General features: G+C 48.8%; 1 protein-coding gene across 2 annotated transcripts in view; it reads right to left on the bottom strand.

Annotated features, from left to right (window-relative positions):
* Nucleotides 1–25,744, bottom strand: part of MCM3AP (minichromosome maintenance complex component 3 associated protein) — a 57,094-nt gene that overhangs the window by 24,956 nt on the left and 6,394 nt on the right. For both annotated transcript variants that reach the window (XM_039480428.2, XM_010350067.3), the window contains exons 6-17: nucleotides 24,054–24,244; nucleotides 20,759–20,898; nucleotides 19,257–19,454; nucleotides 17,471–17,739; nucleotides 14,725–14,887; nucleotides 10,507–10,667; nucleotides 9,431–9,672; nucleotides 8,857–9,059; nucleotides 7,687–7,787; nucleotides 4,350–4,481; nucleotides 3,847–3,960; nucleotides 2,169–2,321 (exon numbers count right to left, since the gene is read on the bottom strand). In XM_039480428.2, coding sequence (XP_039336362.1) covers nucleotides 2,169–2,321; nucleotides 3,847–3,960; nucleotides 4,350–4,481; nucleotides 7,687–7,787; nucleotides 8,857–9,059; nucleotides 9,431–9,672; nucleotides 10,507–10,667; nucleotides 14,725–14,887; nucleotides 17,471–17,739; nucleotides 19,257–19,454; nucleotides 20,759–20,898; nucleotides 24,054–24,244 — 2,067 coding nt within the window. The remainder of the gene's footprint in view (nucleotides 1–2,168; nucleotides 2,322–3,846; nucleotides 3,961–4,349; nucleotides 4,482–7,686; nucleotides 7,788–8,856; nucleotides 9,060–9,430; nucleotides 9,673–10,506; nucleotides 10,668–14,724; nucleotides 14,888–17,470; nucleotides 17,740–19,256; nucleotides 19,455–20,758; nucleotides 20,899–24,053; nucleotides 24,245–25,744) is intronic.

Genomic DNA, 25,744 nt, shown 5'->3' with positions numbered 1-25,744 from the left:
CCTTATACTCTAGAAATAATAGGGTAAAATATAATTAGGAACTAAAGGGACATTGTGAGAAGTGATCAGGAAGCAAGAGTAAAAGCCTTGTGGTAACGCCAGCTTCTGGGGAGGCGCCCGTTACTTAGCAGGCGGTGAGGGGGAGCTTCCCTCTCACTGGGGAGTTCAGAGAAAACTCTGCTCTGCTGGCTCTTGAGGAAGGTCTGACACTAGCCGACCCACAGACATCCAGGGGCTTAAACACCTCTCTACAGTGCTGTGCTCCACCCTTGTTCACTTTCATGTTCCACTTTCCCACCCGATGCTCCCTTGTAAATTCTTAGAATAGAGGAATCCTAAAAGCCTTTGATCTCTCTGATAAGTGCACAGAAAGATACTGACATATGTGCCTCCCCTCCTTGCAGCAGCTACCTGAGGGAGGGGCCCACTGAACTGTACCCACGTGGCCCCCCATATTTTAAGAAAGTGATTTGCTTGACCCCTAGCAATCATGTCAGATAATTCACTCTCCGGCCCTGCCCCCCTGCCTTGTATACAATAAATATCAGTGAATCCAGGCATCCGGGGCCACTGCTGGACTCCGCGCCCTGGCAGCAGTGGTCCCCCGCCCAGCTGAATTCTTATCTCTGTGTCCTTGTGTCTTTCTCTTCTACAATCTATCGTCTCTGCACACAAAAGAACACCCACAAGACCCTGTGGGGCTGGACCCTGCAGATACAGATCTAAGATACATATGCCTGGCTGGGCACAGTGGCTCACGCCTGTAATCCTAGCACTTTGGGAGGCCAAGGTGGGCAGATTGCCTGAGCTCGAGTCTGAGACCACCCTGGGCAACACAGTGAAACACATCTCTACTAAAACAAAAAATTAGATGGTTATGGTGGCAGGTGCCTGTGGTCCCAGCTACTTGGGAGGCTAAGGCAGAAGAATCACTTAAACCCGAGAGGTGGAGGTTGAAGCAAGCTGAGATCATGCCACACCACTGCACTCCAGCCTGGGTGACAGAAGGAGACTCTTGTCCAAAAAAAACAGATACACATGTATCCCTTGACCCACAGCCGCCAATGACAGGAATTTATCTCCAGACACACATGCCTGTGTGCAACTGAGTGAAATGTCTGTAGAAGGACAGTCACATTGACACTCTTTGCCAGAGCTAAAAGGAGAGCCATACCAAAGTCCATCAACAGAGGACCAGGAATGTCATTACTGGTACATTCTCGCACTGACCTCAACACCACTGGCAAAGCTGAGAGCTCAACACGCTGCTACAGCCAGGCCTCCACCTCTTATCAGATGGAGCATAGAAAGGCTCAGCGCAAAGCACGGGTCAGGAGGCCACCTGTGCCAGCAGCCACAGGAAAGGACAAAGTCTCTGGATGGGTTCCCAAGCAGCTGCTGCTCGACAATGGACAGAGGTCTGTTGCGGAAGGGAGACGCACTTCTCCCCATACTCCCTTCTATCCTGCTACAACTGTCAAGGACACTATTACTTATTTTAAATTTTACTGTGAAATAAATCATACAACACACATAACACATATATGCCCCGTTTAAAGATTAATAAATAATCAAGCACCTATGCACTTTCCAGTTGAGACACTGTAGCCATGAGAGGCAGCCCTCCCATTCCCAAAAGTAACTACTATGCTGAGATTATGATCATTATTTTCCTCCTTTTCTTTAGGATTGATACCACTATATAAAAATCCGAAATAAGTGATTTGGTATGAATATACACTATTTGTATATTCCCTATTAATCACTTTTTTCCCACTACTTCTGTTTTGAGAATTCACATTTGCTGGTGCACAGAGCCATCTGGCCTGTTCACAGCCATCTCCCAGCATCCAGTGCCGTGGGCAAATGGCAGTATCTGCTGAAATACAGAGCAACCACCACACCCCAATCTAATTCCTGACTTTTCCCCTTAGTTTAGTGTGCGTGTGTCTGTATGTGTGTGCGTGTGCGTGTGTGTGTCTCGCACATAATCAAGTATTTCTGAAACCCAATATAATCTAATTAGAGTCCATTTTAGGTATTCATTGCTGTAACATTTTCCCTGATCCTTTTACCACTGAGTAAAGGAACTGATGGGTCATACATTTTCAGTCTGGTGAAAGACTTCCCCGTGTGTGTGGATTTTGCCTGCAGGGACACGGACTCACCGCTGAAGATACTTGCAGAAGCACTGAAGCTCCTGGAGTGTCTCCTTTGCAGTCTGGAAGATTTCCTCCACGAGAAACAAGCCCATGAGGTGGGCACAGACATCCTCACAGCAACGGGCCAGGCGGACCCTCTGGTCTGTCTCTACTGCTTTCCTAAGGAATAGGGCAATCAGCATGGAAGACTGCACTCAGGGCCCACAGACACTGAGGGCTTGCTTTAGAAGTTCAAGAGCTGGCCAGGCACGGTGGTTCACGCCTGTAATCCCAACAATTTGGGAGTTCGAGACCAACCTGGCCAACATGGAGAAACCTCAGCTCTACTAAAAATACAAAATTAGCCAGGCATGGTGGCACATGCCTGTAATCCCAACTAGTCAGAAGGCTGAGGCAGGAGAATCACTTGAACCCAGGAGGCAGAGGTTGCAGTGAGCCAAGATCATGCCATTGCACTCCAGGCTGGGCAACAAAAGCCAAACTCCGTCTCAAAAAAAAAAAGAAAATAAAAATTGAAATTAAAATACAGAAATTAGCTGGGCATGGTAGTATGTGCCTATAGTCCCAGCTACTCGGGAAGCTGAGGCAGGAGAATTGTTTGAACCCAGGAGGTGGAGGCTGCAGTGAGCTGAGACTGCACCACTGCGATCCAGGCTGGGCGACAAAGACTCCATCCCAAAAAAGAAAACAAAAAAACAACGTAAGAGTCTGCATCCTCAACATTAAAATGTAATTACATGTTCACTGTAAGTGAAGCTTTAATACTTAAACTACAGACACCTAGAAGGACAGAGTAAAAATAATTAAGTGGTACAGGGTGCCAAATTATGGGGGGAAAGGGGCCCTTGTAACAGTTAAGAAATAAACTTGGCCAGGCGTGGTGGCTCACGCCTGTCATCCCAGCACTTCGGAAGGCCAAGGCAGGCGGATCACAAGGTCAAGAGGTCGAGACCATCCTGGCCAACATGGTGAAACCCTGTCTCTATTAAAAATACAAAAATTAGCTGGACGTGGTGGCGTGCAAATGTAGTCCCAGCTATTTGGGAGGCTGAGGCAGGAGAATCGCTTGAACCCGGGAGGCAGAGGTTGCAATGAGCTGAGATCACACCACTGCACTCCAGCCTGGCGACACAGTGAGGACTCTGTCTCACGGAAAAAAAAAAAAAAAAAGAAAAAAAGAATGGAAGAAAGAAACCTTTATCTTAATAGTCAGAATTTTTAATTAATTATTTTAGAGACAGAGGCTCACTGTGCTGCTCAGGCTGCAGTACGGTGGCCCTCCACAGGTACAATCATTGCACACTACCTGGACCTTCCGAGCTTAAGTGATCTTCACACCTCCGTCTCAGGAGCTGGGACTATAGGTGCCTAGCTTAGAATTTGTGAATAACCATGCAGACAACCAACCACAAAACCTTCTCATCAGCAATATCTGACTGGAAGTGTGTCAAATATCTGATAAATGCCAGTGGCTACTAAGGATGGCTGACGCTGGTCATGTGGTAGCCCTCGTATAAAAGAGAACTTTTAATACTAAAATTCTCTTTGTTGAATGTGTATCAAATTACATTTGGTCACAAAATCAAAGCTTAAACAAGAAAGCACATTTCCGGTAGCTCATCCTCAGTGGCTCAAGACACAGCCTCAGTCTCCCGGCACAGCAAGGCACCAGTGTTTCACTTACTTCAACTCCTGAGAGCAGGTTTCCCTCACAAACTCCATCATCACCCGTTCCATCAGCTCTGCAGCCAGGCCCTGGCTCAGCTCAGTTAACGCCAGCTCTCTCTCCCGTTTCAACCTACAAGGAAGAGAATACACAACGGTAATGTTTCAGAATAAAAATAAGTGCTGCTTGTTTTGCTCCCAGGCCGTGCAGACAGGGACTGAGCTGTGCTGCCTGAGCCAGGAGGCCACCCCGACTCCAGCTCCTGACACCACCTCCCTTCCCCTGCCTTTCCTGGCTGGGGATGGCCACTACTCACAGGTGGGGAGGGCCACTGCTCACAGGTAGGCATGGCCTGGGGACCTCCACCCACTCCCTGGGCTCAAGTGTATGAGGGCACTGAGAGGATCAGCAGGGGTTGAATGGCAGCACAGTGCACAAAAGCAAGGCCTTCCTGGCCAGGGTCCCTTCGCTCCTGGTCCACACACATCTCTTGTTCTGCTGCATGGACACGACACACCGACCTTTCCTCTTCGGCCCGCTGCCTCTCCTGCTCTCTTCGCTCCCTTTCCTTAGTCACTTCTTCAGCTGCGATGTGCCTCAAAATGCCTGTGGTTGCAGCTGTTAACAAATCCTCCACAGCAGCATTAGAAACACTACACAGAGCAAAGGGGGTGGCATTCATAATCAGAGTGAAAAAGCCATGTCAGTAAGTGTCTAATATTCACAAGGAAAAAAAACCACACAGCTTGAGTATCCCTAATCCAAACATCTGAAATCCAAAATGCTCCAAAATCTGAAACTTTTTGAGCACAGCATGACATGCTTTTCAAAGGAAATGCTCATTGAATCATTTTAGAATTCAAATTTTTAGGTAGGAGATACTCGACCGGTAAATATAATACAAATATTCCAAAATCCAAAATATCTGTGATCTAAAACACTGTTGTCCCAGCACTTTGGATAAGGGATACACAACCTGTACGTGTTTGGCTGTCAGCATACAAATTAAGCCCACTGTTAGAAACACATAATCTACCAAAATGAACTCGTGAAGAAACAGAAAAATCTCAACAGTCCTCTAACTAGTAATGAGACTTCCAAACAAAGGAAAGTATAAGACCAGAAGGTTTCACCAGTAAATTCTATTAAACACTTATGAAAAACTAACATCAAACCCTTTCAAAAACTGAGGATGAGGGAACATTTACTAACTCTTTTATGAGTCCAGCATTGCCCTAATACCACAGACAGACCAAAGACACTAGAAGAAAGCTAGAGACTGGCCAGGCACGTGGCTCACACCTGTAATCCCAGCATTTTGGGAGGCTGAGGTGGGAGGACTGCTTGAACCCAGGAGTTCAAGACTAACCTGGGCAACACAGGGAGACCCCATCTCTACAAAAAAATAAAAACTTAGCCAGATATGGTGGCATGTGCCTGTAGTCCTAGTTACTTGGGAGGCTGAGGTGGGAGGATGGCTTCAGCTTAGAAGATCAAGGCTGCAGCTAGCTGTGATTGTGCTTCTGCACTCTGGGCTTTGGCGACCAAGAGCCTGGCTCAAAAAAAAAAAAAAAAAAAGGAATAAAGAGGAAAACTACAGACTGCATGAATATGGATATAAAAATCCTCAACAAGGCCAAGGATGGTAGCTCATACCTGTAATCCCTGCACTTTGGGAGGCCAAGGTGGGTGGATCACCTGAAGTCAGGAGTTCAAGACCAGCCTGGCCAACATGGTGAAACTCCGTCTCTACTAAAAACACAAACATTAGCCTGGCGTTGATGGCAAGCAGCTGTAATCCCAGATACTTGGGAGGCTGAGGCAGGGGAATCACTTGAACCTGAGAGATGAAAGTTACAGTGAGCTAAGGTTGTGCCACTGCACTCCAGCCTGGAAGACAGAAAAAGACTCCATCTCAAAGAAAAAAACAAATCTTTAACAAATGTTGGGCACAGTGGCTCACACCTGTAATCCCAACACTTTGAGAGGCTGAGGTCAGGAGTTCAAAGCCAGTCTGTGCAACAAAGTGAGACCCAGCCTCTAAAAAATTTAAAACTTAAGCCGGGCACGGTGGCTCATGCCTGTAATCCCCATACTTTGGGAGGCCGAGGCAGTGGATCACCTGAAGTCAGGAGTTCCAGACCAAACTAGCCAAGCAAGACTCTGTCTCAAAAATAAACTAATTAATTAATTAATTAATTAAACCAAGGAAGCAAAAACTTTGTATGGTGAAAACTATAAAACATTCCTTAAAGAAATTAAGGATGACGGGCGCGGTGGCTCAAGCCTGTAATCCCAGCACTTTGGGAGGCCGAGGCGGGTGGATCACGAGGTCGAGAGATCGAGACCATCCTGGTCAACATGGTGAAACTCCATCTCTACTAAAAATACAAAAAATTAGCTGGGCATGGTGGCGTGTGCCTGTAATCGCAGCTACTCAGGAGGCTGAGGCAGGAGAATTGCCTGAACCCAGGAGGCGGAGGTTGCGGTGAGCCGAGATCGTGCCATTGCACCCCCGCCTGGGTAACAAGAGCGAAACTCCATCTCAAAAAAAAAAAAAAAAAAAAAAGAAAGAAATTAAGGATGACCTAAATAAATGGAAAGGCATCTGATATTCTCATATTAGAAGATTTAATATTGTTAAAACAACAATATTGGCCAGGCATGGTGGCTCACACCTGTAATCCCAGTACTTTAAGAGGCTGAAGCAGGCAGATCACTTGAGGCCAGGAGTTCAAGACCACCCTGGACAACATGGCAAAAGGCATCTCTACAAAATATTAAAAAATTAGCCAGGTGTGGTGGTACACACCTGTAATCCTAGCTACTCAGGAAGCTGAGGCAGGAGAATCGATTGAACCCAGGAGGCGGAGGTTGCAGTGAGCCGAGACAGAGCCACTGCACTCCAGCCTGAGCAACAGAGAGAGACTCCATCTCAAAAAAGACAAAAAAAGATGACAGTACTACCCAAAACAATCTATAGATTCAATGCAATCTCTATCAAAATCCCAACAGCACTTTTTGCAGAAATAGAAAAACTCATCCTAAAATTCAGATGATATCTCAGGAGACCCCAAATAACAAAACCATCTTGAAAAAGAAGAATAGATGGAGGGGAAATTTTTTTTCTTTTTGAGACAAAGTCTCGCTCTATTGCCCAAGCTGGAGTGCAATGGAGCGAACTCAGCTGATGGCAACTTCTGCCTCCTGGGTTCAAGTGATTCTCCTGCCTCAGCCTCCCAAGAAGCTGGGATTACAGGGACCTGACATCACACCCAGCTAATTTTTTTATTTTTAGTAGAGACAGGGTTTCAACATGTTGGTCAGGCTGGCTCAAACTCCTGACCTTGTGATCCACCCACCTTGGCCTCCCAAAGTACTGGGATTACAGGTGAGAGTCACCACACCTGGCTTTTTTTTTTTTTTTTTTTTTTTTTTTTTGAGAGAGTCTTGCTCTGTCACCCAGAATGGAATGCAGTGACACTATCTTGGCTCACTGCAACCCTCCGCCTCCTGGGTTCAAGAGATTCTCCTGCCTCAGCCTCCCAAGTAGCTGGGAGTACAGCTGCCCACCACCACACCTGGCTAATTTTTGTATTTTTAGTAGAGATGGGGATTTCACCATGTCAGCCAGGCTGGTCTTGAACTCCTGACCTCAGGTGATCCACCAGCCTCAGCCTCCCAAAGCACTAGGAATACAGGCATGAGCCACGGGAAAATCTCCATGACACTGTATTTGGCAATGACTTATTGGATAATGACTCCAAAACACAGGCAACGTTAGGAAAGGAAACTTCTGGAGGACTGGGTGCAGCTCCCCACTGCAAGTGGCAGGAGGGGGCACCAGATGCCACTCACCCCAGGGCAGCAGCAGCGTAGGCCGCGCCTGCAGAGCCGACTTCTTCGCAGTCCCTCTGCAGAGTCTCCTGGATGAGCTCATCCACCACCTGCTCCAGGTCCTGTGGAGAGACCAGAATGGGCAGAAATCCTGGGTAACACGTTGTCACTGACAGTCTGCAGGTATCTGGTGACAAAAGCACATGACCTCTGACACAGGGTCAGCTAGACTGCTGCAGGAAAAGCGGCACCTGGCAAGCGGAAAGCAGATGGCCACAGAGCACCCTGGCCCAGACATCTCCAATCTATATCAAGCAGCCTCCACTTCTGTGGCCACTCTTTATGCTCCCGCTCAGGACTCCCTGATCCCAAAAGGGGCTGGTGCCCAGTGCCTGCGCCTAAGCAGCCAGGGTGACACAATCCAGTCCCACAACCACAGAGTTAACAGGCTCTACTCCACAGTAAGGCACTGGTCAGGGGCCATGCCCACCCTGCAGCCACACGCATCAAGGGGCACACCCACCCCAGGTCAGGCCCATCAGAGTGCACAGTCACACAGGCCACACACACCAGAGAAAACACATCTACCCCAAGGCCAAGCCTATCAGAGGACACAGCCACCCCAAGCCATGCCCACAGGGGACACACCCACCCAGGCTACGCTCACCAGTAGTGACACCCACTCCCAGGTAACACCCACAGGGGACAAGATCACACCTACCAGTGGGGACACCCAACCCCTAGACATGCCCACCAGGAAGACACACCCACTCTCAGGCCAGGCATACGGGGGGCCGCACCTTCCAGGAAGATACCTCCACTCTAGGCCACACCCATCGGGGGGACACCCACCCTCAGCTATGCCCATGAGGGACACACCCATCGCCGCCATGGGGCATACCCACACCTAGGCCATGCCCATGAAAGCATACAATGCTGCCCATGATCCTGTCAGGAATAGACAGGTGCTGAGTTCAGACACACGGGCTCAGGCCAGTGCTCAGAGGAAGCTCCCAAGATGAAGATGGGACTCCACGCTGGGCCTGGATGGCAGGCCCCAGACCCGTCACCTGAGGCTGGCTGACTCTAGGAAGACCCCTCTCTGGACTCTCCGGAGACCAGGCACCACAGCCCACTCCATGGAGTGGAGACCAAGGACATTAGTGCACGATGACCTAGAAGAGTCCCTACCTCATCAGAGTATACAGGCACGGGCTCTGGAGGAGATAACTCAGGCTGCACAGGGGGCTGAAACAGGCCAGGTGCCACGGACATGTTCAGTGCCAGGATGGGAGGTGGAGGCACCGGCGAGGGCGCAGGGGCAGGGAGAGGCTGCGGGAGACTGGGCAGGGATGCATCTGGCTCAACGCCACACTCCTCTCCTCTCCCTCCACCTGGAAGGAAATACACAGGAGTAAACAGCGCTGCAGACACAGGGCCTGGCACCACGGAGACCAAGGTCTGTGCAGGGACAGCCCCAGGCCACCCACAGTGACCCTGAGAACTGGCCTGCCCTCCTGATGACCAGCAACATGGGACACATACCACAGGGGACACATCCACCCTTCAGGTGAAAGACAAGCCCCAGGAGGTGAGGGAGCCAGGAGCAAGGCTTCACGGCCCCTTGCTCCACTCCCACTGAGCTCTGAGCATGAGGGAGCGCCACACCCCTGGGCCCAAGACAAGACAGATGCTCAGGCTCCTGGGAGGCGTCCTGGCAGGAAAATGCAGCCAGTCCCCACACTACGACTGCGGCTTCACTCACCCACTGTATCCGAGCCGGGTCTCTGGGTGCCGACGGGCAGCTCTGTGGCCAGGCTCTCCCCAACGTACTTGTTCTGGGAGTTGAAGCTGCACACGGGGGTGTGACGAGGGACGGGGGGCAACGGCCCTCCATTCACAATTTCCCCAATGGACACCATCAGCTTCCTGGTAATAAACACCGACTTCCTGGTCTTGGATAATCCCTCTGGTTCCAGGAAAGCAGACCGGTTCAGCTCCACACAGCTACCCAGACCACAAGAAGACACCAGAGGGCCATCACCAGGGAAGAAGGCAGCTTTGCCCTCAGTGCCCTGCTGAGTGCTGCAAGCTGTCAGGCGTCCCACAGCCACGTGTAAAGAACAGAAAGCAGAGGCCCGGGTCCCATGGCTACCCGTTCTGGAGCCTCCGCAGGTCCCCAGAACCACTGAGCCCAGTGAGTTAACAGACACACGTGGACTCACTCCTGCCTCCTGACTGGCTCACCCAAAGCCGCCTGTTTTGTGAGGACAGACCAGGAAGGAGGAGACAGGCCGGGGGCAGGCAAGGAGGTACAGGAGGTAGGATGGGGAAAGCAGGAGACAGGCCGGGGGCAGGCGAGGAGGTACAGGAGGTAGGATGGGGAAAGCAGCAGTGGGTGTTGAGGGTAAGGTGCCGGTGTCTGACAGTGGGTCTATGAGTCTCATCCTGGTCTTAGAAGATACTCTGACTGCTCAGTAACAGAGAATACTCCAGCCTGGCCTGCAGTGCCTCCATCCCAGCTGTAAGAGGTTGCCTGTCACAGGCTGGCAAAGGCAGTCAAGGGAAACAATAAGCCCTAACTTTTATCTTTAGGTTTGCTGACAACTCATGAAAAGGACTGATTTTTGAGTCTACAAAGAACTTGGTCTGAGCCCTCAATGGGCTAACAGCCAGGGTGTTGGGAACACCCCCAGCCATTCTGAGCCTCATGTGTTCACCTGCAGGGGAGAGGAATACACCTTCTCCAAGCCAGGCAGGCAGGCAGCGCCCCCATGGCCCTTTATCAGAATTAGAAAGGAAACAGAGAGAGGGGCCCGCAGTTCCACGCTCAGCTCTCACCCGTCAGAAATGGTGAGGCCGTGGCAGGTGAGGAAGTCAGTCGCCTCTTCACAGTCTTGGAACAGCAGCATGCGCACCACGCCATCCAGGGGAAAGACGGTAGATCGCTGTGTGCTCACCGTGTACGCAAAGTTGAGCGCCCGGAGAGCATCCCTGCGGATCTGAAAGGAGCAGCCAATGACTGCAGTCTCAGAGAAAGGCCCAATCAGACAAATGCAGTCAGCCTGTGACCACAGGAACGGCCAGCATGGGGACATGGGCTCCTCCTGGGACTCAGCCCACCAAAATGCGCTCTGGTAACAGAGAATGACCCAAGCTTAGAGATCCCAGGCCGTCTGCTCAGTGGTGATACTCAGGAATGCATGCCAAGCAGACACTCTCACAGAGAAGGACAAGCTGGGAAGGTTTTATTTATAAGAAAAATCATGAAACAAACCTTCCACCAACAAGGCCAGGTGAAGTCAGCTATGCAGCATCCACTTAACACGAAGGTGCTGCAGAGGACCCCGGAGACTACGGGATGCCAGGAAGAAATGAATCATGGCATTATAACAAAAGCCTTTAAAAAAAAAAAAAAGAAGGCCGGGCGCGGTGGCTCAAGCCTGTAATCCCAGCACTTTGGGAGGCCGAGGCGGGTGGATCACGAGGTCAAGAGATCGAGACCATCCTGGTCAACGTGGTGAAACCCCGTCTCTACTAAAAATACAAAAATTAGCTGGGCATGGTGGCGCACGCCTGTAGTCCCAGCTACTAGGGAGGCTGAGGCAGGAGAATTGCTTGAACCCAGGAGGCGGAGGTTGCGGTGAGCCGAGATCGTGCCATTGCACTCCAGCCTGGGTAACAAGAGCAAAACCCCGTCTCAAAAAAAAAAAAAAAAGAGGCCAGGTGCGGTGACTCACACCTGTAATCCCAGCACTTTGGGAGGCCAAGGTGGGAGGATCGCTTGAGCCCAGGAGTTCAAGACCAGCCTGGGCAACATAGCTACACTCTATTCTCCACAAAAAATAATTTTTTTAAATTAGTGGGGTATGGTGGCATGCACCTGTGGTCCCAGTAACTAAGGAGGCTGAGGTGGGAGGATGGCTTGAGTCTAAGAGGTTGAGGCTGCAGTGAGCCCTGATCACACCACTGCACTCCAGCCTAAGTGACAGAGTGAGAATCAGTCTCCAAAAAAGGACAATGGGGCTGTGGGCCGAGGCTCACACCTGTAATCCCAGCACTTTGGGAGACCAGGCGGATCACATGAGGTCGGGGATTCAATACTAGCCTGGCCAACATGGTGAAACCTGGTCTCTACTCCAACAATACAAAAATTAGCTGGGTGTGGTGGTGGGAGCCTAGACTCCCAGCTACTCGGGAGGCTGAGGCAGGAGAACCACTTCAACCCAGGAGGTGGAGGCTGCAGTGAGCCGAGATGGCACCACTGCGCTACAGCCTGGGTGACAAGAGTGAAACTCCATCTCAAAAAAATAAATAAAAATTTAAAACGACAAAGGAAAAACACAAAAATGCTAACAAAAATTATGCTTGGGTGCTGTGGCTTTGGTGACTAAGCTGTTAGTCCTCTTCCAGCGTTCTTTAATTCAAACAATGCTGACTGAACATTTGGCCTGTGACTGGTACTGTTCTTAATGCTGAGAATACAACGGTGAACAAAACAAAATCCCTGTCCCCACGTAGCGGACATGCTAGGAGAGAGAACAATGCCACAGAAAACAAGCACATACAATACACAGAATGGCCACGTAGCACGGCAAATGGACGGGGAGAATAGGGAGCACTGGCGGAGGCCTGCTGAGGGCAGGAGCCAGGCCCTGTCTTGCCTCGGGGAGGTGCTGAGTTCAGACACACAGGGGCTCAGGCTGGAGCTGACAGCACCATGCAACTTTGTGAGCGGGAACAGCAAGCACAAAGCCTCTGATCAGGGGTGCGCAGGGCTGTGGGGACAGGCGGGTGCCTCTGTGCACCACTGCTGGTGAAAACGGTTTTTCCATAGAAAAACACTTGAATCATCTCTTTTGTTTAAAGTTATTAAAAATGGCCAGGCTCAGTGGTTCACACATGTAATCCCAGCACTTTGGGAAGCCAAGGCAGGCAGATTACTGAGGTCAGGGGTTCAAGATCAGCCTGGCCAACATGGCAAAACCCCGTCTCTATTAAAAATACAAAAATTAGCTGGGCATGGTGGCACACGCCTGTAATCCCGGCTACTTGGGAGAGAGGCTGAGGCAGAACAGTTGCTTGAACCTAGGAGGCAGAGGCTGCAGCGAGCCAAGACTGCCACTGCACTGCAGCCTGGGCAACAGAGCAAGATTCTGTCTCAAAATAAATAAATAAATAAATAAAGTTATTAAAATTGGTCAACATTCTACTAACGATCATCATATATACAGTATTAACTGTAAGTTTTATTTTATTTTTTTTTTGAGAGAGGGTCTCTGTTGCCCAGCAGATCTTGGCTCACTGCAGCCTCAACCTCCCAGGCTCAAGTGATCTTCCCACCTCAGCCTCCTGAGTAACTGGGACTACAGGAACGTACCACCAAACCTGCCCAGCTGTTTTTTTTTAATTATTATTTTTAGTAGAGACACAGTCTCCCTAAGTTGGTCCTGAATTCCTGAGCTCAAGCAATTCTCCCACTTCAGCCTCCCAAGGTGCCGGAATGACAGGTGTGAGCCAAAGCACCCAGCCAGTATTAACTACAAGCGGCAAGTTAGGGAAAACCTTTTCATCTGCTCCAGAACTTCAGTTGTCTGGCAACCTGCAGACCTGACAAAAGACTCTGACTGTGACATGACTGTGTGTTTAGTCAGTCTACAGGAGGCCCTGATGTGTGACCAAAGAAATTATCTGGAGCCACAGACGGACAGACCTAGGCAGGTCCTGAGGTCTCCCAGGCATCACCCTCCCCACACGGTGGCCACTGCAGGCTTGTGGCAAGGAATCCAGGCTACCTCCTTGAACCCACTGCCAGAGCAGGCAGCACAGTGTGTGCGAGGTGAGGCAGTGGGTTCAAGGTGACCCTCTGTAAGGCAGGCGGCGGTCCTGGTCACATCTCCCTGAACTGATACATGGGGGGCCTAGAACGGCAGGTGCCACAGGGGCTGCTCTGTCCTCATCCCCAAGTCCCATGGAACTGAAACGAAAGGACCAAGCGGAAACCCCAAGACACTGAGTTTCCTCTGTGCAAACCCCAGGGGAGGGACCAGCCTTCCCACTGCTCTGCAGCCCCAGCACATGGCAAAGAACAGACACTGAGGCACCAACTGAAATAAACTTAGCACCATCAGCCTTACTCCAGATACGTAGATTTAAAACATGAAGAATTTCAAAGTCAGGGATTTTGTGCGTAGATATGAGATTTCTGCTTTTTTCTTTTTTTTTTTTTGAGACGGAGTTTCACTCTTGTTACCCAGGCTGGAGTGCAATGGCGCGATCTTGGCTTACCACAACCTCCGCCTCCTGGGTTCAGGCAATTCTCCTGCCTCAGCCTCCTAAGTAGCTGGGATTACAGGCACGCGCCGCCACGCCCAGCTAATTTTTTGTATTTTTAGTAGAGACGGGGTTTCACCATGTTGACCAGGATGGTCTCGATCTCTCAACCTCGTGATCCACCCGCCTCGGCCTCCCAAAGTGCTGGGATTACAGGCTTGAGCCACCGCGCCCGGCCCTTTTTTTTTTTTTTTTGAGATAGCGAGTCTGGCTCTTTCACCCAAGTTAGAATGCAGTGGTGCGATCCTGGCTGAGTGCAACCTCCGCCTCCTGGGTTCAACCGATTCTCCTGCCTCAGCCTCCCGAATAGCTGGGACTACAGATACCTGCCACCACACTCAGCTGATTTTTGTATTTTTAGTAGAGACAGGGTTTCACCCTATTGGCCAGGATGGTCTTGAACTCCTGACCTTGTGATCCGCCTGCCTTGACCTCCCAAACTGCTGGGATTATACAGGCATGAGCCACAGAGCCGGGCTGTAAAGAGGTTTTTCTTGTCTGAACCACAGAACAGTATTTTCTATTGCACGGCCTTTCTGGATGGTGACCAACGGTGCTAACCCTCTTAAACAGGGCAACACTAGAAACCCCTCCGTGGGGCTGCCACAAGGACAACACAGCCTCAGCCTGAGACCTGCTTGGAAAAGCTTGGAATAGAAGAGCCCTCGAATAGCACAGGAACCACCTGCTTTCTACCAACTCTGCAAGCACAGCTCATTTACTCACCTGATTAAAGTAACAGTGTAAAAGACAAGCATTCAGGTAAGAAGCTGACTGGACCAGTTTGAAAAATCTCACAAAATTATTACTGTTCAATGCAGCAAAAGCCTGAACAGCAAATTTCACCTCGGAGGAGTTTCTAACAGCAGGATGAAACTGTTGTACTTCTCTGTCAATTAAAGGAGAGAAAAGGGGTTGGAATGTTATTTTTCATAAGACAAAATTTTCATCAAGATAGATATAATAAATAACAGATTTCATTGGCCAGATGCTTTGGCTCATGCCTGTAATCCCAAAACATTAGGAGGCCAAGGTGGGAGAACCGTTTGAGCCCAGAAGGTTGAGGCTGCAGTGAGCTGAGATTCCATCACTATATTCCATCCTGGGTGACAGAGCAAAATCCTGTCTTAAATAATAATGATATTAGATTTCAACCATACTGAGAAGGAGGGTCTTGCTGGTGAAACATGCCACTAAATTCATAGTTTACTAACTTCAAAGCTACCATGCTTGGGCTGGTTTGCTAGACAAAGGTCTCTTTCAAAAGCATAATGAAAAGAATAAACAAATTCAGCAATTTAGCCATCAGTTACCAAAAAGTTACTTTAAAGTAACGCTGTCAGCTGTGCTAGACGGTAGAACATAAGAAAACAGAAAACTTAACTCTTTGTTTAGAAATGAATTGATTTTGACTGAATTATTCATGATGGGAAACAAATGCTTATCACAAATAAAAAGACAATACAGCCATTCTCCATAACCAGTTTACCTACATGGCTTAATTTTACTTTTTTTTTTGCAGAGTCTTGCTCTATCGCCCCGGCTGCAGTGTAGTGGCACAATCACGGCTCACTGCAGCCTCAACCTCCTGGCCTTAAGCAATCCTCTCATCTCAGCCTCCCAAAGTGCTATGAGACCATGGGCCACCACACTTGGACTTTTTTTTAAGAGATAGGGTCTTGCTTTGCCACCCACACTGGAGTGCAGTGGCATGATCACAGCTCATTGTAGCCTTGACCTCCTGGGCTCAAGAGACCCTCTCACCTCAGCCTCCCCAGTAGCTGGAACTATAGGCCTATACTACCACGCCTGGCTTTTTTTTTTTTTTTTTGTAGAGTAGGGTCTCCCTGTGTTGCCCAGGCTATACAAGGCTTAATTTTAACATTTAAAATTGGCAGGGCATGGTGGCGCATGCCTGTAATCCTAACACTTTGGGAGGCTGAAGTGGATGGACCACCTGAGGTCAGGAGTTCCAGACCATCCTGGCCAACGTGGCAAAACCCCATCTCTACTAAGAATACAAAAAAGTTAGCCAGGCATAGTGTTGTACGCCTGTAATCCCAGGTACTCGGAAGGCTGAGGCAAGAGAATCGCTTGCACCTGGGAGGCAGAGGTTGCAGTGAGCCAAAATCCAGCCTGGCAACAAAGCAGGACTTGGTGTCAAAAAACAAAATAAAATAGGCTGGGCGCAGTGGCTCATGCCTGTAATCCTAGCACTTTGGGAGGCCGAGGCGGGTGGATCACAAGGTCAGGAGATCGAGGCCATCCTGGTCAACATGGTGAAACCCCGTCTCTACTAAAAATACAAAAATTAGCTGGGCATGGTGGCACATGCCTGTAATCCCAGCTACTCAGGAGGCTGAGGCAGGAGAATTGCCTGAACCCAGGAGACAGAGGTTGCGGTGAGCCGAGATCGCGCCATTGCACTCCAGCCTGGGTAACAAGAGCGAAACTCCGTCTCAAAAAAATAAAACTAAAAAAAAAATAAAATAAAAATTTAAAATCATTCACACATCTAGATATTCTTCCACACAGTTCTTGAAGAAAATACAAAGCTTAAAAAATTGGTTTCAGCATATCAATAGGGGAATTTTAGAACTAAAGGGGACACCGTCCACCATCAAGTCCAGCTCAAGAACACCACAGCTGGGCACGGTGGCTCATGGCTGTCATCCCAGCACTTTGAGAGGCCAAGTGGGCAGATCACGAGGTCAGGAGTTCAAGACCAGCCTGGTCAACATGGTGAAACCCCGTCTCTACAACAAAATACAAAAATTAGCTGGGCATGGTGGCTCGTGCCTGTAATCCCAGCTACTCGGGAGGCTGAGGCAGGAGAATTGCTTGAACCGGGACCCGGGAGGTAGAGGTTGCAGTGAGCCGAGATAGCACCACTGCACTCTAGCCTGGGCTACAGAACAAGACTCCATTTCAAAAAAATTAAAAAAAAAAATTAAAAATAAATAAAACCACCACCACAAGCAGGGGCCAGAGAGCTTGCCAGACTTCTCAATGACGGATCAGACCAGGGTTTTAAATTCATTCATTCTTACTACCCCATTCTTAGCATTTTTGTTTCACACAATTTTTTTTCCTCTCTTCTTAATTGGATCTTTGACAAAACTATCTGGAAACAGGGAGCTGCTAACAACCCTGCAGGGCAGCTAGAACTCCCTCTCCTGGTTCACTCACCTGTCTCACTAGGAGGATTCCTTCCTCATCTCTCTCACTGGTGAGGAGAAACAGTTCTCGGAAGCGAGCATGCGGGGCCTACATCAGATGTGCTGGTCCCGTGCACAACCCCATCGCTCTTCCCCCAGCTCAGCTCAGCAGACTGCACAGCAAGAACAAGACTCCTCCTATCATCCCAACACCTGCTACCAGAGAGAACGCAGCACTATCGCTACTGCCAATCCTGAAAGCTTATCCTGCTTAAAGCCTGCCTTTGCAGACAAATCTGGGTGTGGAAATTCACCTTAGAATGTCTCCCTTGTTGAGACTGAGCAGAACATTGTAGCCCTGGAACTCCGCTTCGCTGGCACAGAAGACACCCTTGTTTCTCAGGTCCTGGTACATCTCCTTCAGGCTCTGCAGGCACTTGGTCAGGTTCTCATTATTGATCTTGGCGTCAAAGGAAGACATGGGCTCCTCACACATGAAGTGGGCACAGTGGATGTGAAATCGGGTGCACTTCTCAATCAGGGACACCGTCAGTGGGTCGCAGAGGTGCTGCTGCGTGATATCCTGGCCACAGGCGAGGGGGAGGATCATACACACATTCCCATGCAGAGAGTCAGCTATGAGAAAGATCATGCTATGACCTCAATTTCTCACATTTCAATGTGAAACAAAGCCCATGATGCACGTTTTAATAGGACTTTGTAGTGATTTAAATAAAAGTACTTGTTATTTTATTTTATTTTTATTTATTTATTTTTTTTGAGACGGAGTCTTGCTTTATCACCCAGCTGGAGTGCAGTCACGCAATCTTGGCTCACTGCAACCTCCGCCTCCTGGGTTCAAGCGATTCTTCTGCCTCAACCTCCTGAGTAGCTGGGACCACAGGCACGTGCCACTATGCCCGGCTATTTTTTGTATTTTTAGTAGAGACGGGGTTTCACCATGTTGGCCAGGATAGTCTCAATCTCTTGACCTCGTGATCCACCTGCCTCGGCCTCCCAAAGTGCTGGGATTACAGGCATGAGCCACTGTGCCCGGTCTTTTTTATTTTTTTGAGACAGGATCTTGCTCTGTCACCCAGGCTGGAGTGCAGTGGTGCGGTCTCGGCTCACCGCAACCTCCCCCTCCCGGATTCAAGCAATTCTCCTTCCTCAGCCTCTTGAGTAGCTGGGACTTTATAGGTGTGTGCCACCATGCCCAGCTAATTTTTCTTTTTTTTTGAGACAGAGTCTAGCTCTGTCATCCAGGCTGGAGTACAATGGCACGACCTCAGCTCACTGCAACCTCCACCTCCCAGGTTCAAGTGATTCTCCTGCCTCCTCAGGCTCCCGAGCAGCTGGGATTGCAGGCGCCTGTCACCACACATGGTTAATTTTTAGTAGAAATGGGTTTTCACTGTGTTAGTCAGGCTGGTCTCGAACTCCTGACCTCGTGAACTGCCCACCATGGCCTTCCAAAGTGCTGGGATTACAGGCATAAGCCACCATACCTAGCCACACTCAGCTAATTTTTGTATTTTCAGTAGAGACTGGGATTCACCATGTTGGCCAGGCTGGTCTCAAACTTCTAACCTCAGGTAATCTACCCACCTCGGCCTCCTAGAGTGCTGGGATTACAGAGGTGTGAGCCACTGTGCCCTGCCCATGAAGATACATTTTTGTTACAGGTAAAATATGTAACTGAGTAAAATAAAAATAACTACCAGTTTGAGGCCGGGCGCGGTGGCTCAAGCCTGTAATCCCAGCACTTTGGGAGGCTGAGGCAGGTGGATCACGAGGTCAAGAGATCGAGACCATCCTGGTCAACATGGTGAAACCCCGTCTCTACTAAAAATACAAAAAATTAGCTGGGTGTGGTGGTGCGTGCCTATAATCCCAGCTACTCAGGAGGCTGAGGCAGGAGAATTGCCTGAACCCAGGAGGCGGAGGTTGCGGTGAGCCGAGATCGTGCCATTGCACTCCAGCCTGGGTAACAAGAGTGAAACTCCGTCTCAAAAAAAAAAAAAAAAAAAAAAAAAACTACCAGTTTGACTTTGGAATTTGCATGCATTTTTTAGCGTCCAGGTTGGAAGCAGCCAATACCTTCCGTATGCCACGTGTGCGGTTCCACACGAAGTCGTACCAGTCCCGCAGGCTGCCCTCCTTCTGGTCCATGATCTGGGTCACCAGGTAATCCATAGTCCTGCTGAGCACTGCCAAGGGCCGCAGCTCGTGGGGCAGAGGCTCCTCCTGATCGGCCGAGGAGCGGCTGTACTCTTTCACGGCTGCTGCGTGGTCCACCTAGGGACATGAAGCAGAAACGGGCTGCCCGTGAGAAACACCTTGGGCCAGGCACAGTTATGCTTGAAAACGAGGGTAAATCACATACACACCCACAAAGATCAATATTTGAGAACATTTTTTTCAACATAAAATTTGTTAAAAAGTGACAAAATTCAAAGGCAAAATAAATTCAGAAATTTGATTTGGCAAATACCACAAGTTGAGACACAAGTGCGTCACGACAAACGGGAGGAATGTAGGTGAGGGCATATCTGCAAGCTCCGAAGCAGAGACGGGACAGGGAAGGGCATCAAAGCATTTAACAGGTCTCAGCTCTGCTCACACACCAGCTGAAGTCTACACAGACCGGAAGTGAAACAGAGACAGGCCGTGAGGACTGCTGAGGGCACTGCCCACCTGGGGCCTGGAGCTGCATCTCCCACCTCAAAAGGAGGCTGATGACGTGGCCAAGAGGAGACGCAGAGACATCCGCAGGACGAGGCCCGAGCACGTGCTCTCTCCTGCAGCAGGGGCCCCACACACACCTGCTGCTGGTCTGGGGACACCGCACCGGGTGAAGGGTGTAAAAAGCCACCAGCCAGAAAGAGAAGCCCACAAGCAAAACTCACAAAGTGCACAGGATCTAAACTGGTGCAGCTTTCTGGGAAAACAACTGGGGAAGATACACAGATAATGTTCGGGAAAGGTCAAACCCTCCAATGTGGTAATTTAATTCTTAGGATCTGAACAAAGTAACCTAAACACCAGAGAAACATGACACTCAAGACGCCAAACCATATTATTAAAAGAACTAAAAATTTAGAAACAGCCTATCTACTAATGGTAAAAGTGCAGAGTTTTGACAGAGCTACTAATAAAATATGCTGTCATTCCTACACGCTCATAGTTCAAGCATAACAAAGGAAAATGTTCATGACATAATTTTAAGTGGGAAAGATACACATAAAATTGTATCTAGAATATAATCCAGAATGTGCAAAACATAAGCATAGAAAAGGATAAGAATGATTGTAAAAAGAAAAAAGCCAGATGTGGTGGCTCATGCCTGTAATTTCAGCACTCTGGGAGGCAGAGGCAGGTGGATCACTTAAGCTTAGGTGTTCAAGACCAGCCTGGGCAACACGGCTATTACAGAGGGAACATCTTGCGATGCAAAAGAGCTGAATATGATTGCTAATGGCACAAACACCCAATGCCCTCTAAAACAAGCAAACACCTAAATCCAGTATGTACAGAGTACAAAAGCAGCCTCCTCCCCTGCACAGCCTGCCCCCGCTCCACGGGGAGATGCAGGGCTCCACCTGGTCAGTCCCGGGGATCACTTCAAACGCGCTCAGCTGGCTCCGGGTCTCCCGCATGTACCGCTCCTTCTCGGGACACATATCCGGGCAGGTCCCCACGAAAGTCCTCGCTTTGTCCAGATCGGTTCTTTTCACCCGAGCTAAATGACGCCAAGTAAAAGGTAAGAACGTGCCACACAGTCGGCATGAACTATCTAAGTATACGCTCATAACGATAAAAAGAAATGAAAACTTAGAACACATCCACACTACAAAGGAAAAGAAAAGTATCCGTCAAACTCTGAGCCTCAGAGAAAGGGTACTTAGGGTCTATTCTGCCAGGGAGTGGGACATCAAAGCTCCCAAAGACCCCTGGGCCTGCCGCTCTCCAACAGTCACAGACTCTCACTGCAGACTAAAAGCGGGGACACAGCCTCACTTTCAGCCAGAGTTTTTAACTCCTGTCATAACCTCAATGACAAACCCTCATGGTGCAGGATGTTTAACAGAAGGATTGACTCATTACGACTGCAAATATTCCAAATATTGGCCGGGCACAGTGGCTCATGCCTATAATCCCAGCACTCTGGGAGGCCGAGGCAGGTGGATCATGAGGTCAGGAGATCGAGACCATCCGGGCCAACATGGTAGTGAAACCCCGTCTCAAAAAAAAAAAAAAAAAAAAAAAAAGCCAGTTGCGATGGCTCATGCCTCTAATCCCAGCACTTTGGGAGGCTGAAGCGGGTAGATCACCTGAGGTCAGAAGTTCAAGACCACCCTGGTCAACATGACGAAACCCCGTCTCTACTAAAAAAAATTAAAAAATTAGCCGGGCATGGTGGTGGGTGCCTGTAATCCCAGCTACTCGGGAGGCTGAGACAGGAGAGTCACTTGAACACAGGAGGTGGAGGTTGCAGTGAGCTGAGAGTGCGTCATTGCACTCCAGCCTGGGCAACAAGAGTGAAACTCCATCTCAAAAAAAAAAAAAAAAAAAATCATGTAATGGAAGTTAACTGGGTTCTTACTCGAATAACTGCTATGATTACAATTAGAATTAAATAGTTGCAAATGTATCTTGCAAGTAAAAAGAAATGCAACAACTTCACAACTCAAAATATATACTCTTGTTTTTATTCTGAAAAGTTCTATAACGTGGGCTTGGTGTAGTAGTGGTTCACGCCTATAATTCCAGCACTTCAGGAGGCCGAGGTAGATGGATCACCTGAGGTTGGGAGTCCAAGACCAGTCTGACCAACATGGAGAAACTCTATCTCTACTAAAATCACAAATTAGGTGCGGTGGCTCACGCCTGTAATTCCAGCACTTTGGGAGGCCAAGGCAGGAGGATTACTCTGGTCAGGAATTTGAGACCAGCTTTGCCAATGTGGTGAAACACCATCTCTTCTAAATATACAAAAATTAGCCAGGCATGGTGGTGGGCACCTGCAATCCCAGCTACTCAGGAGGCTGAGGCAGGAGAATTGCTTGAACCTGGGAGGGGAAGGGTGCAGTGAGGTGTGATCACGCCACTACACTCCAGCGTCAACAGCAAAGCAAGACTCCACGTGAAAAAAAATACAAAATTAGCCAGGCATGGTGACACATGCCTACAATTCCAGCTACTTAGCTACTTAGGAGGCTGAGGCAAGAGAATCAGTTGAACCAGAGAGGTGAAGGTGAGCCAAGATCACGCCACTGCACTCCAGCCTGGGCAACAACAGTGAAACTCCATCCCAAAAAAAAGAAAAAATAAAAATTCTAATACCTGGTGTACCACAACTGTAATCCCAGCACTTTGGGAGGCCAAGGAGGGCAGATTGCGAGGTTAAGAGTTCAAGACCAACCTGGCCTACATGGTGAAAACCCATCTCTACTAACACAAAAATGAGCTGGGTACAGTGGTATGCACCTGTAGTCCCAGCTACTTGGGAGGCTGAGGCAGGAGAATTGGTTGAACCCAGGAGACAGAGACTGCAGTGTGCCAAGATCGCACCACTGCACCCCAGCCAGGACAACAGAGCAAGACTCCATCTCAGGAGGAAAAAAAGAAAGAGAAAAATTCTAATACCTAATGATTTTATTTGGAATATAAAAATCACTATATCAATGACACAATGTATGATGGCAGCTTTTATTACCACATAATAAGGAAACACTGTGATTATTCTAATTATCCACAGCTTTTTGTGATTATTCTAATTATCCACACAGCTTTTAAAAAAAGGGATAGCTGAATTTTTTTTTTTTTTTGGAGACAGTCTCACCCTGTAGTCCAGGCTAGAGTGCAGTGGTGCAATCTCAGTTCACTGTAACCTCTGCCTCGAGGGTTCAAGCAATTCTCCTACCTCAGCCTCCCAAGTAGCTGGGACTACAGGTGCACACCACTGTACCCAGCTAATTTCTGCAGTTTTTTTGTTTTTGTTTTTGTTTTTGATAAAGACGGGTTTTCGCCATGTTGGCCAAGCTGGTCTTGAACTCCTGACCTCAGGTGGTCCACATGCCTCAGCGTCCCAAAGTGCTGGGATTACAGGTGTGAGCCACTGCGCCCGACCTAGCTGAAATTTAAGACAAAAAAAATTGGCAAAGAGGAGTACTGTTTTTCCTTTTATTTTTGATCCCTGCATATGTTTTTAGTGTTAATGGCATACTTTCTTTTTGGTAGATAATACATTCACACAGTTCAACATTCCAATAGGGTTAAGTATGTCCTGTCTGAGATGGAACACTCCACCATAACCTCTGCCCTTCAGAAACCCACTCCCTCGGCCAGGCATGGTGGCTCACGCCTATAATCCCAGCACTTTGGGAGGTGGGTGGATCACCTGAGGTCAGGAGTTCCAGACCAGCCTGTTTCTACTAAATATACAAAAAATTCGCTGGGCATGGTGGCACATGCCTGTAATCCCAGCTACTCGGGAGGCCGAGGCAGAAGAATTGCTTGAACCCAGGAAGGGAGGTTGCGGTGAGCTGAGACCACGCCACTGCACTCCAGCCTGAGCAACAAGAGCAAGACTCATCTCATAAAAAAAAGAAAAAAAAAAAAACCTGCTCCCTCCACAGACATGAGCCCATCCTTCTGCCTGTTCCCACTACTATTTTATACACACGTAAGCAAACATATTTGAACGTATATGTACACACACAGAGCACTCACTCCAAGGAAGACTGATCGACCATGAAGCTCAGACACAGCACATCACAGGCCCTGAGACTCAACAGCAACAGAGCCCAGTGGAAAGCTGCTGCTCCCACTCTGATGGCACCCAAGAGGACAACCTCACCAGGCCCCCAGAACCTCTGCCACCATGCACCATACCTTGCCGCATGATCCTGTCTCTTTGGTCAAGCAGGCGGTACTTCTCCTTGGACGTCTCAGCCACAGTGCCTATCAGGGCACTGAGGGGGGGCACACATGGCCCGAGGCCCTCAGAGCCCTCAGAGCCTGAGTCAAAAGAGTCTCCCTCAAATTGGTGGGCCTTTAGGAGACTTGGCTTCTTCACTGGAGAGCTATAAAGTAAACACCACATTGAGGGTCCTTGTACCAGTAAGGCCTTTAGAGGATTTTCATTTCTGAACATGTCCCCTCATCTTTCAAGATTTTCTGGTCCTCTGAAGTTGAGGAGTCTTGATAAAGATGGTGATCAGCACAAAAGCGTTATTCACATTATTCACTGACCTTAATACAATTTTGAAGTATTTCATACTTTTGAAAAACAAAGATCGTCTGGGCAACACAGTGGGACCTCATCTCCACAGAAAATTTAAAAATTAGTCAGGTGTCTGGATGTGCCTATAGTCCCAGCTACTCAGGAGGCTGGGGTGAGAGGCTTGCTTCAGTCTGGCAGGCTGCAGTGAGCTGAACTTGCACTGCTGCACTCCATCTGGGCCACACACCACCCCTCCAAAAAAAAACAAGATAGGCTCATTTAAACAGCTGAAAGGAACACTTACAGATTTCTATCTCAAAGAAATGAAGCTCGCATGAAAAACGCTTTCAATATAAGTATAATGCCTACATGTTTTAAAACAGAAATTTATTTTGGTAGAAGAACATACTGAAAGGAATTGGGCATCCTCTCTCAGCTTCCCCATTTTCTGGCTTTCGTCATTTTCTAAACTTCAATGTCAAAGAAGATATGTCAAAGCAGCAACTGAACCACTCATCACAAAATGGAGAGTGAGAAAAATACATTGGCCAAAAGATAAAAAGACAGATGAAGCTGGAGACCTGTCAAAGTAGGCCTGGTGTGAAAAGGAAAAGCCTTCCAGAACAGAGTTCCCCAGACAGACAAAGCAGCAAGGGGAGCACACATCACACACCAGCTCACACAACTAACACGGCCAACAGCGTCTGTTTCACTGTGATAACCTGTACCTACAAAAAGTCATGCTGTCATTCCTGTAGGAGATAGAATGGGGGCAGGAGGAGCAGGGGGAGTCATGCTGGAAACTGCTAGAAGTGATTATTAAAAATGCATGGGGCTGAGCGTGGTGGCTCAAGCCTGTAATCCCAGCACTTTGGGGGGTTGGATCATGAGGTCAAGAGATCGAGACCATCCTGGTCAACATGGTGAAACCCCGTCTCTACTAAAAATACAAAACATTAGCTGGGCATGGTGGCACGTGCCTGTAATCCCAGCTACTCAGGAGGTTGAGGCAGGAGAATTGCCTGAACCCAGGAGACAGAGGTTGCGGTGAGCCGAGATTGTGCCACTGCACTCCAGCCTGGGTAACATGAGCGAAACTCTGTCTCAAAAAAAAAAAATGCATGGTGTGGCCAGGTGGGTGGCTCACACCTACAGTTGGGAGTTCAAGACTAGCCTGGCCAACACAGTAAAATTCTGCCTCTACTAAAAATATAAAAATATTAGCCAGCATGGTGGAGCACCCGTAATCCCAGCTACTAGGGAGGCTGAGGCAGGAGAACTTCTTGAACCTGAGAGGCAGAGGTTGCAGAGAGCCAAGATTGTGCAACCGAACTCCAGCATGGGCAACAAAGACTCCATC

Source organism: Saimiri boliviensis, chromosome 18 (genome assembly GCF_048565385.1).
Source record: "Saimiri boliviensis isolate mSaiBol1 chromosome 18, mSaiBol1.pri, whole genome shotgun sequence".
Classification (NCBI taxonomy): domain Eukaryota; kingdom Metazoa; phylum Chordata; class Mammalia; order Primates; family Cebidae; genus Saimiri; species Saimiri boliviensis.
Note: the sequence above shows the minus strand (reverse complement) of the source record. Positions and strands in the feature narration are given on the sequence as shown.